Genomic DNA, 12,693 nt, shown 5'->3' on the forward strand with positions numbered 1-12,693 from the left:
CGTCTTTCGTTTTTTTTATAGGGAAAATGACATTCTCGCACGAATTTGTGAAAAATATATATGCCAAATTCCTAGATAAAATTTTAATTTAACATAAAACTATATATTCATATATATATATATATAAAAGCACATATATATATCCACATATCATATTATTGATGCGGTGTATGTTGATGTCAAATTAAAAATTTATATAAGAATTTAGTATATTTGTACAAATTTGTGTGGTAATATGTTATTTTTTTTAATATTATATTAAATCCGGTTTGGTGCTGATTTTTTTTCTATTTTTTTATGTGGTTTGGATGAAAAATCAAGAAGGTGATCAATGTCAAATGGTTAAAAGCATCAACGTCGGCATCGTTCGTAGTCCAGTGGTTAAGCATCCATGGGTCAGTGGGTCTTCCCTGGGTTCGATCGAAAGCTGTCGCATGCATATATATATATATATATATATATATGTATATACACACTCTTTGGAGTGGGACTAAATAAGGTATTCCAAAATACCTTCTTTTTTCACCTTGAATTATTCGAAGATCCTTTATGGGTATAATTACCAAAATCCCATCTTTATATAAGCAATTATATCGCAAAAAAGAGGTATAAAATTGTAATTCGTATGGTATGGGGACAAAATAAAAATAAAAAAGAATTCGGACAGCATAAAGAGTAACCCCTGTCTTCTTATTTTTTCCAAAACAATTGGATTTGAAGTTCAAAAAGAGCAAAGCAAAGTGACATCTGTTAGTGTTCGAGAGACAAATTGAACTCGAAGTTTGTCGAATCAAATTAGAAAAAGTTTTATTTTCAATTTGATTAGAAAAATATTAAATTCAGAAATATCTCTTTTTTTCCTTTTTTATTAGAGACTGTTGGAATTGTTTGGTTGAGATTTTTTTCTCTTTTTTTTTTTTTGGGTTTTCGGATGTAGTTAAAATGACCAAGAAAAAGATTTCTCATTTTTATTTATGAATCTGAATTATAAATTAAAACATCAAAATAAATTATATTATCTCTAAAGCTAATAGTAAAATCGTCTAAAACTTATCTGGGTTTTAAGACCGCGCGACATGGTGCTAGCTTTAATGATGACCTGAGTCTATCGTGAGCCTCAAATGCAGCATCCGTTTTGGCCCCCATCTCTTCGTAGTTGGATTCCGCCATGACTTTCCTGAGTTCAGACAAAGCGGTTTCAACCTCTGTGACAATCTCGGCAGGGAGCTTCTCTCTGTGCTCCCTCAAGGAAAACTCGAGATCGTCGAAACTATACATAGCAGTTAAGCTCAGAAACTCCTCCTCCATATCTTTAATGGTGGCTTCGTCTTTGGCCCCGACAGTAACTCTTCCATCGGGATAAACGCTGATGGTCACCTCGAATTGTCCCCCCTTTATACCAAAAAGACAGATTTCAGCTTCGGTGACAGTTATTCCAAGGTGTGTGGTTCGGCAAGTTCCTTCATTTTCAGGAGAAGAAAAGTTGCAATCTGGCTAGCAGTGTACAACTGCCCGTTCACGTCGACCCAAGCATCGCCATTCGGAGCTTTAAAAGCCTTGCACGGTACCATTTCCATCTCCATCTCTGTCTGAGTGTCTTCAAACCGTTTGGCTGAGGTTCCCACAAGGAGTTTGCCCTTGCGGTTAATACCAACCGCCGAAAGGGTTCTCAGGGCATCCTCCATCTGTAACACGAGATGGGATCCAATCAACTTGAGCAAGCAAACGCATTTCCAAAAGAGGATGGCGATAGGGAAAGGTTTTCTTTACCTCTCCTTCCATAGAATTGGTGTCTTTAGACATGTGCTGGCGTATTTTCGAAACGGCCTCTCTTGCAGCCTCTAACTTGGCCAAGACCTCTTCGTTATCCAGTCTTAAGGCACTCTTGAGTTCACACACAGCAGTTTCAAACTCCGTCACAATCTCGGCAGGGGTCCTCTCTCTGTACTTGCTCAAGAATGCCTCAATACGGTGGACGATCAAGTCAATGTTGCCGATCAGAGACTCCTCCTCCATTACTTTCCTGTAGGCGTTGTCTGTCGCCAAGACAGAAAAGGAGTCAACGTCTTCAATATCAAAGGTTACTTCCATTTGTGCATCCCTGAAACAAGCTGGAATCCTAACACCACTGCTGTAAAATCTGACAAGGTGTGCAAAGGCAAATTTTTTCATATACAGGAGAACAAAAAGTGCAATCTGGCCAAAAGAGTATTTTTGCCCGTTTGCTTCGGCCCAAGCATCACCATTTGGAGCTTTAACAATCCTGCAGGGAACCATCTCCATCTCCATCTCCGTCTCCGTCTGTGCCTGAGAGTCTCCAAACGGTTTGGCTGGGGCTCCCACAAGGAGTTCACCCTTGTGGTTGATACCAACCGCCGAAAGAGTTCCTCCTCGGGGATTCTCCATCTGTAACACGAGACGGGATCCAATCAACATGAGCGAGTAAACGCATTTCAAGAAAAGAGAACAGAACATGAAAGGCCTAGCTAAGACAACCGGAGACGTCTATCCATTTGCAGATAGCTGCAAGCGTGAGAGCTTCATTCATACTCATTTTTAGATTCGGGGATTCTTAAAAGAAAGGAGATCACTCCGCTTCTTGTTCGATCCCAATGAAAACGCAACGCAGAAAACGAAGACGGATCGTACGGATTTGTAGGTCGCGAGAGGGTCGTCGAGCACGCTGCAGCGGGAAGAGGAGATAGATCGATTGCAGGCAGCGAAAGAGGAGGGCGTAGATCTGATGGCGGATAGGAGAGGCGACATGGAGGCCTTCCTCAGCAATCTGTAGCAAGCACAAGTCATCACCAACAGAGCCCCGAACGGGTTTTTTACCCAAACAACCCACTTAGGTCGCATCTATTTCACCTGTACACCACCAAAAACATAACACATTTTTTTTCCTGTAAAAAGACGAAATTACCCTTAATGAATCACGATATTTATCCATTCAAAAACAACTTCGTTATTACGACTTCGTAATTAAGTCTAAATATAGTTACAATTGATTCTTAAAAAGGTGGCAAAAAAATTATCTGCCTTATTTTAGTTGTATATCAGTTATATGTTAGTCGTAATAAAGTCGCAAAAAATAAAACGAAAAGGGTATTTCGGACTTTTCCACCCGAAAAGTGGGTTAAAATTGAAAAAAAATTTTTTTTTTTTTTTTGGTGGTGTACACTGAAATAGATGTGAATGAAGTGGGTTATTTGGGAGATTTTCCCGCCCCGAACGCAGGGAAGGAGAGATGATGAGAGGAGGTAGGTTTTTTTGCAGTTGAAGTTACGGCTCTCATTCTAAACATATGAGCCATCTATAATAAAGCCCATCTAGAATTTCATACAAAGCCCGATTATTATTACCTTCACTTCGATTCTTTTTTTTTTTTTTTTAAATTGGATGGTATCTTGAAAATAAATAAATAATATATATATATATATATAAATAGTTGCGGTTGAAGACATATGGTTAAGTTACATCAGCATCTTATGTGCCTATTTTCTTAATTTCCATTCGATATTGATTATCTATATAATTTTGGTATTATAACATATTACCACTAATTTTTACACACCAAGAATTTTAAAATATAAATAAATCATTATAATTAGAAAAAACTATATTTATTATATAAAATATCTATCACTATTTTTTAAATTTTTATATAAGATATCTAAATATAAAAGAATGGCTCAAACGATTTACGAGATTATTTGGATTGCACCTCTTCTTCGTGAATTGCGGGTTGTCTGTCCAGAACCCATTTCCTTATTCAGAGACAATCAATATGGAGTACACATTGCTAATAATCCGTTACATCATGAAAGAACGAAGCACATAGAACTCGACTGCCGTTTTGTGAGAGAACGGATCAAATCCGGATTTTTTAAACCATTGCACGTTTTTTTCCGGGATCAACTAGTAGACATTTTTACGAAGCCGGTTTTTTAAGATCTCTTTCTTGTGGTTGTACAGTATTTAAAGAAGCTTTGCTTCGGTCTACAGAAATAAGAAAAGCCTTCATATCAATCTCATTTCTATAGTTTGACAAATTGATTGAGCTTGAGAATCTTGATTTCATTTTAGTTTGTCTGAATAAGAAAATTAGAATTTAAAAGATGTAAACAGATTGTTCCTTTATATTATAATCTACAAAATATTCGAAATCCATCTTCCCAAAATGCACAATAAAAATATATATTATTAATTTTGAATTAAGAATAAATTTAAACATCAAAATAAATATATTTAAAACGCGACGAGGCGGGCGGATTATTAATGATAACAGTAATCCGTTTCGGCCATCTTCTAATCTCTCCGTGCTTCGTTTCCGACAGCAGTTCCAGCCTCTGTCGCAATCTCAGCGGGGATCTTCCGTCTGTACGCTCTCAAGATCTCCTCGATATGACTCATAATCCAGTCAGTATTGTAGATCAGACTTCTCTCAAAAGAAAGTAGCATGATTCCTCGGGCTTTGACAGAAACTCTGCCACTGGAATAAATCTCGAAGATTACTTCCATGTCTTCCATTATATTCCCATCAAGAACTATTTCAGCTTCGGTGACAGTCATTCCAAGGTGTGCTTCGGCGAATTCCTTCAATTTCGGGACAAGAAAAGCTGCAATCTGGCCAGTAGAATACAACTGCCCATTTGCTTCGAACCAAGCATCGCCATTTGGGGCTTCAATGATCTTGCACGGTACCATCTCCATCTCCGGCTCTGCCTGAGTGCCCACAATGAGTTCGCCCCTGTAGTTAAGACCAACCGCCAAAAGAGTTCCTCCTCGGACATTCTCCAGCTGTAAAACGAGACAGGATCCAGTCAACTTGAGCAAGCAAACTCATTTCCAAAAGATGAGGGCAATAGAGAAAGGTTGTTTTCTTTTACCTCTCCTTCCATAGAATTGGCACCGCCACTGCCTCCGTAGGAAGATCCTTTAGACACATATTGGCCTATTTTCGAAACCGCCTCTCTTGCGGCATCTAACTTGGCCAAGAGCAAGACCTCTTCGTTATCAAGTTCTGAGGCACTCATGAGTTCAGACACAGCGGTTTCAATCTCCGCTGCAATCTCGGCAGGGATCTTCTCTTTGTACTTTCTCAAACAATTCCTAATACTTATGACGGTATCGTAGGCGGTAAAGTCAGCGCTGCGGATCAGAAAGTCCACCTCCATTTCTTTCCTGGAGGCTTCGTCTCTGGCCAAGACAGAGCCACAGCCACGGCAGTCGATGTCGATGAGTACTTCGATTTGAGCATCCCTGAAACAAGCTGGAACCCTAACAGTAACATACCATAGATATATTCCGAAGTGCTCTTTGTAAAATTCCATCAGTTTCGGGAGAACAAAAGCTGCAATCTTGCTAGGGGAGTACTTTTGCCCATTTGCTTCGACCCAAGCATCGCCACTTGGAGCTTTGACAATCTTGCAGGGTGCCAACTCCGCCTCCTTCTGTGCCTGATAGTTTTCAAACCATTTGGCTGAGGTTCCCACAAGGAGTTCACCCTTGTGGTTGATAACGACCGCCGAAAGAGTTCCTCCTTTGGCACTCTCCAGCTGTAACACGAGACAGGATCCGATAAACATGGGCAAGCAAACGCATTTCCAGAAAAGAGCAACACATAACATGAAAGGCCTAGCTAAGACAACCGGGGATTCTTAAAAGAAAGGAGATTACTCCGCTTCTTGTTCGATCCCAATGAAAACGCAACGCAGAAAAGGAAGACGGATCGTACGGATTCGTAGGTCGAGAGAGGGGTGTCGTCGAGCACGCTGCGGCGGGAAGAGGAGATAGATCGATTGCAGGCAGCGAAAGAGGAGGGCGTAGATCTGATGGCGGATAGGAGAGGCGACATGGAGGCCTTCCTCAGCAATCTGCAGCAACCAGAACTCGCCATGAGAGGAGGTGAAGATGGCGTTGCTTTCGGAGTCGAGGGACCCGAGAGGGGGTCTAACCCTAATATTAGGGTTTATGGCTAGTTTTATGATGCGGGGGGGGGGGGGGGGGGTTGGAGACAAAAAGGTACAAATGCTTAAATTATGTTGATGTATACATTACATGCCACTTGCTAACCTTTCATTGATGGCAATTTTGGTTGCAATAAATTAATGGTTGGGTTGAATCAATCTTCAACAATAGTTTATATAAGGTTAGATTTAACCTACCAAACCTGTCTAATCCCAATTAACCCAATTTTAGCTTAGCTTAATTAATTAAAAAAACTATGTTATTGGTGTATGATCAAATAGAAAGTCTTACAAATAGAGTCAAATATAGGATCTGAACAAATTATATTTTAAGTTTGTAACATAACTTTTCTTAATTAAAATGAATAATATAAAATAATTAGAGAGAATTGGTCTAATATATATATATTTTTTTTGATAATCGGGTAATCCCAGACCCAAAGGGTCCAGACTAATCCCGACTCACACGCACAACCGGCACCACACGTGTGGGATGTGAAGCACCCGAAGGTGGCCGGAAGGGAAATCTCCATACTTTGGATGTTGAACCCACGACCTCTTGTTCAGGAAGTGGACTCTCAAACCAACTGAGACGAGGAAGATCCCCAATTGGTCTAATATATTCATTGATCTAAAACGCACATATATATATATATATACACATGTATGTATGTATCATGCATGAATAGCGATTTTCATGAACCAATAAAACTTTAGAAAACTGTCATCCATATATCATCAATTAATATGTAATATATTTAAAATCTAATTAGAAAAATAGTATAATGATATTATTTTATAACCATGGTATATAAAAAAAAATGAAATATGCATATATTTTAATGATATTTTTGTTATTTTTAGAAGATAATTTTTTGAATTTTTTTATCGTTTTTTTGTTTGGATAACCCGAACCGAACCCGATCCGAATCCGAACCGAACCGATTAAAAAAATATATCTGATTGGATACGAATATTTCAAATCTGATATACCCGAACCCGAAATACCCGAACCCGATTAAACCGAATCTGTCCGGTCATCCACCCCTACTAGGAAGGAACGATTACTTTTTAAGACAATCAATATAATTTTTTTAAATTATAATCATTTATTAAAAAAATTTAATTTTAAATTATGATAACAATAAAGATTAAAAAAACTTCGCAATCATCACCCCATGCAGACTAGAGGTGGGCACGGGTCGGGTACCCGAAATTTTTAGGGTATCTGAATCCGAATCCAAAAAATAACACATTTTGAAATCCGAATTCGAACACGAATTTTCGGATACCCAAAATATATTACTCGTGAGATAATTTTCGGTCTCCGCGGATACCCGAATCCAAAAAATTTTAATTTTTTTTTAAAAATTATAAATTTATAAATTTTATACAAATAATTCATAAAATTAATGAAAATAATTTAAAATATTTATATTTAAAATAATTAGATAATAAAATAATAGTTTATATATATATAAATATAAAAATTCAAGATAAATGATAAATATTTTTATTGATATTAAAAATTTTAAATAAATAATATTTATTTTTTATTACTTAGGTACCCGCGGGTAATTACCTGACCCGAAAATATAAACCCGAATCCGAATCCGAATCCGAATTTCAGGTTTTACATATTTTAAAATCCGATCTCTATCTCATAGTATAACGGGTATCCGATTTTCGGGTATCCGACTCTCGGGTCGGGACGGATACCCGATGAATTTTGTCCACCCCTAATGCAGATGGTAAACGAAGTGCTCATCCTCTAGGTGAAATTGCCCTAATCCATTTGGTTGCGACACAAGATAATAATTAAAAAAAAAAAAGCATCAGGCATGACCATGAGACCAAGTCTCTAAACCACATTCTTCACGATGCTTTGGATGTAAATATTCCGAGAATTCGCAGCCGGATATGTGTGTATATAATGATTAAACTTTTTTACAACAAAGTTGGTAGTTAGTGCGCACTTTGATAATGTCAACGACGTCTGTTATCCATGAGCTGAGTTTGATTTTCTAAATAAATTATTACAAATCTACACTAAACTAATATTACGAATTTCAAATCATATAATTGTTTCAACAGTCGTATTAAAATGGGTGGTTTGATTGGACCAATCCAAACCAATATTTGATAAGAAATCTCTCGTAAATTGGAATGAGATTGAATTGAATTGGTCTCAATTTAATCAAATATATAACTTAGATGAATAAAAAATATATATATTTGGCATTCTATCATTTTTTAACAATTTTAAAGTTCTACATAGAAATTTAGAACTTTAACAAAGAGAAAAAAAGACAACACTTATCTACTATTCATATGCTCGTCATAATCTAACCTAACATTTTTAGAGAAATGATCATTATCGATATATTTAGTAAATATTATATAATATCGTATAATATTAGAGCTAAAAACGTGAAACATTAATTCACACTAAAATTGTTTTTATATTTTTATCACAAACGATAGTTTAAATTAGTTATTTACATATAAATACATAAATTATTATCTTTCTTCTTCTATGTTTATCAATATAAATTATTAATATTTTCTAATAATATTTACTACTCTTTTTTTATATTATTTACACTTATAATGATGTGTATAATCTATATATCACAATTTTTGGAGGTAATAGTGCATATAAATAGATATATTTATCATATGTATGAAGCATACATATAGAAGAGAATTCTATGCATTCCCGATCAATTCCTTTTTAGTAATCTTTCAATTAAAATTTAAAATTTATAAAAAATACAAATGACTTTCAAAGTTACAAAAAGGAACTATGACGACGTAAAATAATAAAAGGACTTTTATATGGAATTCTAAATGAGTTTCGCTATTTTCGATCCATATTTTAGAATTAAAGTCGACATTGCAAAAAAAAAACCTAAAAACCTACCTCATTTGTCTTTCCGATCCTTCCATCCCCTCCACTCGGTGCTCTGCAATTGACGCGATCCTGCCATGGATGTGTCCTCTATCGATCTTGTTATTGCAGATCTTGATTCTTCACTCTCCTTTAAACTTTCATACATCTCTCGATACGTCAAATCTTTTGGCCACATTCGGATCTCAAGTCGTATAAAAAACGTTATAAAATTATTTTCTGACATTTTGAAAACATCTCCGTTTGAAATCTTTTGGCCACATTTTGACAATTTGTAAAGCTTTAAAAAACCTTTGTCTATCTAAGCATGTATTCTTTATACATCCATGGTTTGACAGAATCCAAAGTCCAAACGTTTACTTTTGTGCTTTCTCTTAACACTATGTTTACATTAAAAACAAATTTAATTTTAATTTTTTTATTAGCAAAACCAAAATTAAATATCCATCTATATTACTCATTTTACTGTGTATTGGTTGTAGCGGTTTTAATCTCACACGAAATCATAGGTATTTCTATTCTTAACAAGGCAACTGATTATAAGAAAAAAATATTAAATGATAGAATATCTAAAAGAAAACTCCATTTGCACATATGTCGACTTTCCTTTTATAGGATTCTCTATCGTATACTTAAGTTTCACTGTAGGTATAATCAATCACTCACCGAGGCATGATCCTCTTCACTAGAGTTTCAACTCGCATCCGTATATCTTTCTAACATCGAAAGTTGACCCGTGTAGCGAAGACCGTAATTTATGGTATGTTTCAAGTATCGAAATACTCTTCGTACAACATGCCAATGATGTACGATTGAGTTATTAGTGTACCTACTCAACTTACCAATCACGTATGCTATGTCGGGTCTAGTGCTAGTCATAGCATACATTAAGCATCCAATGACACTAGCATATTCAAGTTGAGACACTGGTTCCCCTTTGTTTGCCACTAATTTAGCATTACAATCCATCGGTGTAGAAACCGGAGTACTATCGTAGAGATCAAAACGTTTTAACACTTTCTCAATGTAATGTGATTGAGAGAGTGAAATCGTACCGTGATCTCTCATTATCCTAATTCCAAGGATAATATCTGCTTCTCCTAGATCTTTCATCGAAAACTTCGATGACAAGAAATCTTTTGTTTTCTTGACTTGCTCTAATTCCGTAGTGAATATGAGCATGTCATCCACGTATAAGCAAATAATAACCCCATGACCATTCTCGTTAAACTTGCTATATACACATTTGTCTGATTGATTCAGACGAAAGCCGTTAGCCAATATCACCTCATAAAACTTTTGATGCCATTGTTTAGGTGTTTGTTTTAACCCGTACAATGATTTGACTAACTTGCACACTTTGTGTGTTTGACCCGATAAGATGAAACCTTCTGGTTGCTTCATATACACCTCCTCTTCAAGATCACCGTTTAGGAATGTCGTCTTGACATCCATTTGGTGAATTACAAGATTTTTTATCGAAGCAAGAGCGATCAATAATCTTATCATAGCTATTCTAGCTAGCGGTGCATATGTATCGAAATAATCGATACCTTGTTTTTGTCTAAAGCCCTGAACTACTAGACGAGCCTTGAACTTATCAATAGTTCCATCGACTTTCATCTTCTTCTTGAAAATCCACTTGCAACCAATCGGTTTGCATCCTGGAGGAGGATCTACTAAGATTCAAGTGTTGTTGTTCATGATAGAGTCCATCTCATCATTTATCGCTTCTTTCCAGAACACGACATCTTGCGATCTCATCGCCTCATCATACGTCCAAGGATCTCCCTCGATATCATATGTATAAGCGAGTTGAGTCACGATTGACTCATTAGTACCTTTCACCAGGTACATCTGAAAGTTCGGACCATAAGACTTTGCTTTCCTAATACTTTTACCTCTACGAGGTTCACTTGGTCCATCCTCTTGATCGATTGTTCGATCACTCAAACTAGGTACAGAACTAAGTGGTTTATCCACCGAAGAAAAATGACTTTCATCGAACCATGCATCTCTTGACTCTATGACCGTGTGAACAAGTATATAGTCATTTGGTTCTACGACATAGAACCTATAGGCTTTGCTATGTAAAACATAACCTATAAAGATACATTCAATTCCTCTATCTCCTAAAGTTTTTCGCTTTGGTTCCGGAACTTTCACTATCGCCCGACAAACACTCCTCCTTTCCCCACAAACACTCCTCCTTTCGAAAGGATAAACTTATCGGCCTCAAATACCATCTTATACCCGAACCGATTGAATACACAACCCGACACTAAGTTCCTTCGAACATCCGGAACATACAATACACCCTAAGTGTTAGAGACTTCCCGGACGTAAGTAATAAACTCTACTTGTCCAATGCCTTGAACCTTTGCCGTAGAGTCATTTCCCATGTAAAGAATGTTTCCGTCTTCAACGACTTTGAACGCCTTGAAGAGTCCACGGTCCTTACATATGTGTCGAGTTGCACTCGAATCGATCCACCAAGATTGGTCACCTTCCTTGAGTGGGTTATCGAGGTCTTTCCCTTGACCATCTGCACTCTTCTTCCCGTGTTTCTTCTTCCACGAGTAGCAATCCCGTTTGAAGTGATCCGGTTTGTTGCAAAACCAACAAGCCGCATCCGACTTTGTCTTCTTCTTGGGATTAACTTTAGAGGATTTCTTGTTTTGCCTTTTGGCCCCGCGTTTATCTTCTTCTACCACATTAACCGTGGATGGAGGAGAAACACATTTACCATCTTGCATTCGGAGATCCTCCTCTATGCGAAGATGTGTTCCCAAATGCTCAAGGGTCATGTCCTCTTTTTATTGCTTTAGGGAACGTTTCACATCCTTCCAGTTTGGTGGAAGTTTATCAACAATGGAGAAAACCTTTATGGCTTCATCCATCTGTAGTTTATGTTATGAAATTGACTTAAGATCCTCTGTAGTTCATGGAATTGTACCATAACCGATCTCGAGTCAACCATCTTGTAAGAGTTAAAACTACTTACAAGAAATCTCTTGCTGGAGGCATCGTCTGAGACGTATTAATTTAGCCTCCAACGATTCCCACAGGGCTTTCGCCGTGTCTATGTGTTGATATACGTCAAAGAGTTCGTCGGACATACTGTTCAGAATGTGACTGCAACACACATAGTTGTTGTTATCCCATTTGTTCCGTATATGTGCCTGCACCAAAGTTTCCTCTTTGGTCTCTTTCGGTCTAGGTGTGCTGATGCCGTAGATGACTTTCAACATTGTCAACAAGAAGTGCATCTTCATCTCCCATCGCCTTAACCCACGCCCTCGAACTTGTCGAGTTTGTTAAAGTTTATAGCCAAATCCCTCACAGAAGATGTCATCCTCGAGTGAATAACGGTTTTAGATTGTTAGAAATATGGTGGAAAACAACGGAAAAAGAGGAATAAAATCGAAACCAAGGGACCGGATATCTCTTCAACGTGTGTAGACACTTTCCTAAAATCGTTATTCCGTCCGTTACGAGTAAGGACTACCGGAATACGATTCTGAGATACAATGAAGAGAAATACGTTCTAGAATTGCTCATTCAAGAACGCACAAACAAGGAAATGTAAAAGAAGATGAACAAAAGCTTTCAGAAGAGTTTTTGCAATAAACTTCCGAAAGTGCTCTCATAATCTCTCAAATTTGGAATTAATATCGTACCCAACTTATTCTGACGTCTTTAGTATGTAAACACCAAAGAACATCACCAAAAGTTGCAAAATCTGCAGTTTTCACGCGAAGAATCGCATCAGTTCGTATTTAACTGACATGGTCCGAGTTACACTTGACGCAA

The 12,693-nt window shown here is 37.2% G+C and overlaps 2 protein-coding genes across 5 annotated transcripts; both read right to left on the reverse strand.

The window, feature by feature from the left end:
* Positions 1 to 943: 943 nt before the first annotated feature.
* On the reverse strand, positions 944 to 3,280 carry LOC104810978 (heat shock 70 kDa protein, mitochondrial-like). Of its 4 annotated transcripts, XM_019202265.1 has the most exons (4): positions 3,235 to 3,280; positions 2,650 to 2,825; positions 1,771 to 2,406; positions 944 to 1,685 (listed from the first exon to the last, which is right to left on the reverse strand). In XM_019202265.1, exons 2-4 carry the CDS (start codon positions 2,803 to 2,805, stop codon positions 1,431 to 1,433), a joined length of 1,047 nt encoding a protein of 348 aa, XP_019057810.1. In that variant the 5' UTR covers positions 2,806 to 2,825; positions 3,235 to 3,280; the 3' UTR covers positions 944 to 1,430. The 4 variants fall into 4 exon arrangements, with proteins under 4 accessions (XP_019057810.1, XP_019057809.1, XP_010535785.1 ...); XM_019202264.1 differs by lacking the exon at positions 3,235 to 3,280 and having other exon boundaries at positions 2,650 to 2,923; XM_010537483.1 differs by lacking the exon at positions 3,235 to 3,280 and having other exon boundaries at positions 2,551 to 2,739.
* An 852-nt stretch (positions 3,281 to 4,132) lies between these two features.
* LOC104810977 (heat shock 70 kDa protein, mitochondrial-like) lies at positions 4,133 to 5,985 on the reverse strand. The gene is made up of 3 exons (XM_010537480.2): positions 5,738 to 5,985; positions 4,890 to 5,558; positions 4,133 to 4,800 (listed from the first exon to the last, which is right to left on the reverse strand). The coding sequence occupies exons 1-3, from the start codon at positions 5,897 to 5,899 to the stop codon at positions 4,309 to 4,311; spliced, it is 1,323 nt and encodes a 440-aa protein (XP_010535782.1). The 5' UTR covers positions 5,900 to 5,985; the 3' UTR covers positions 4,133 to 4,308.
* Between the last annotated feature and the right edge of the window lie 6,708 nt (positions 5,986 to 12,693).

This window comes from Tarenaya hassleriana, unplaced genomic scaffold, assembly GCF_000463585.1.
Source record: "Tarenaya hassleriana unplaced genomic scaffold, ASM46358v1 Cleome19, whole genome shotgun sequence".
NCBI classification, from domain to species: domain Eukaryota; kingdom Viridiplantae; phylum Streptophyta; class Magnoliopsida; order Brassicales; family Cleomaceae; genus Tarenaya; species Tarenaya hassleriana.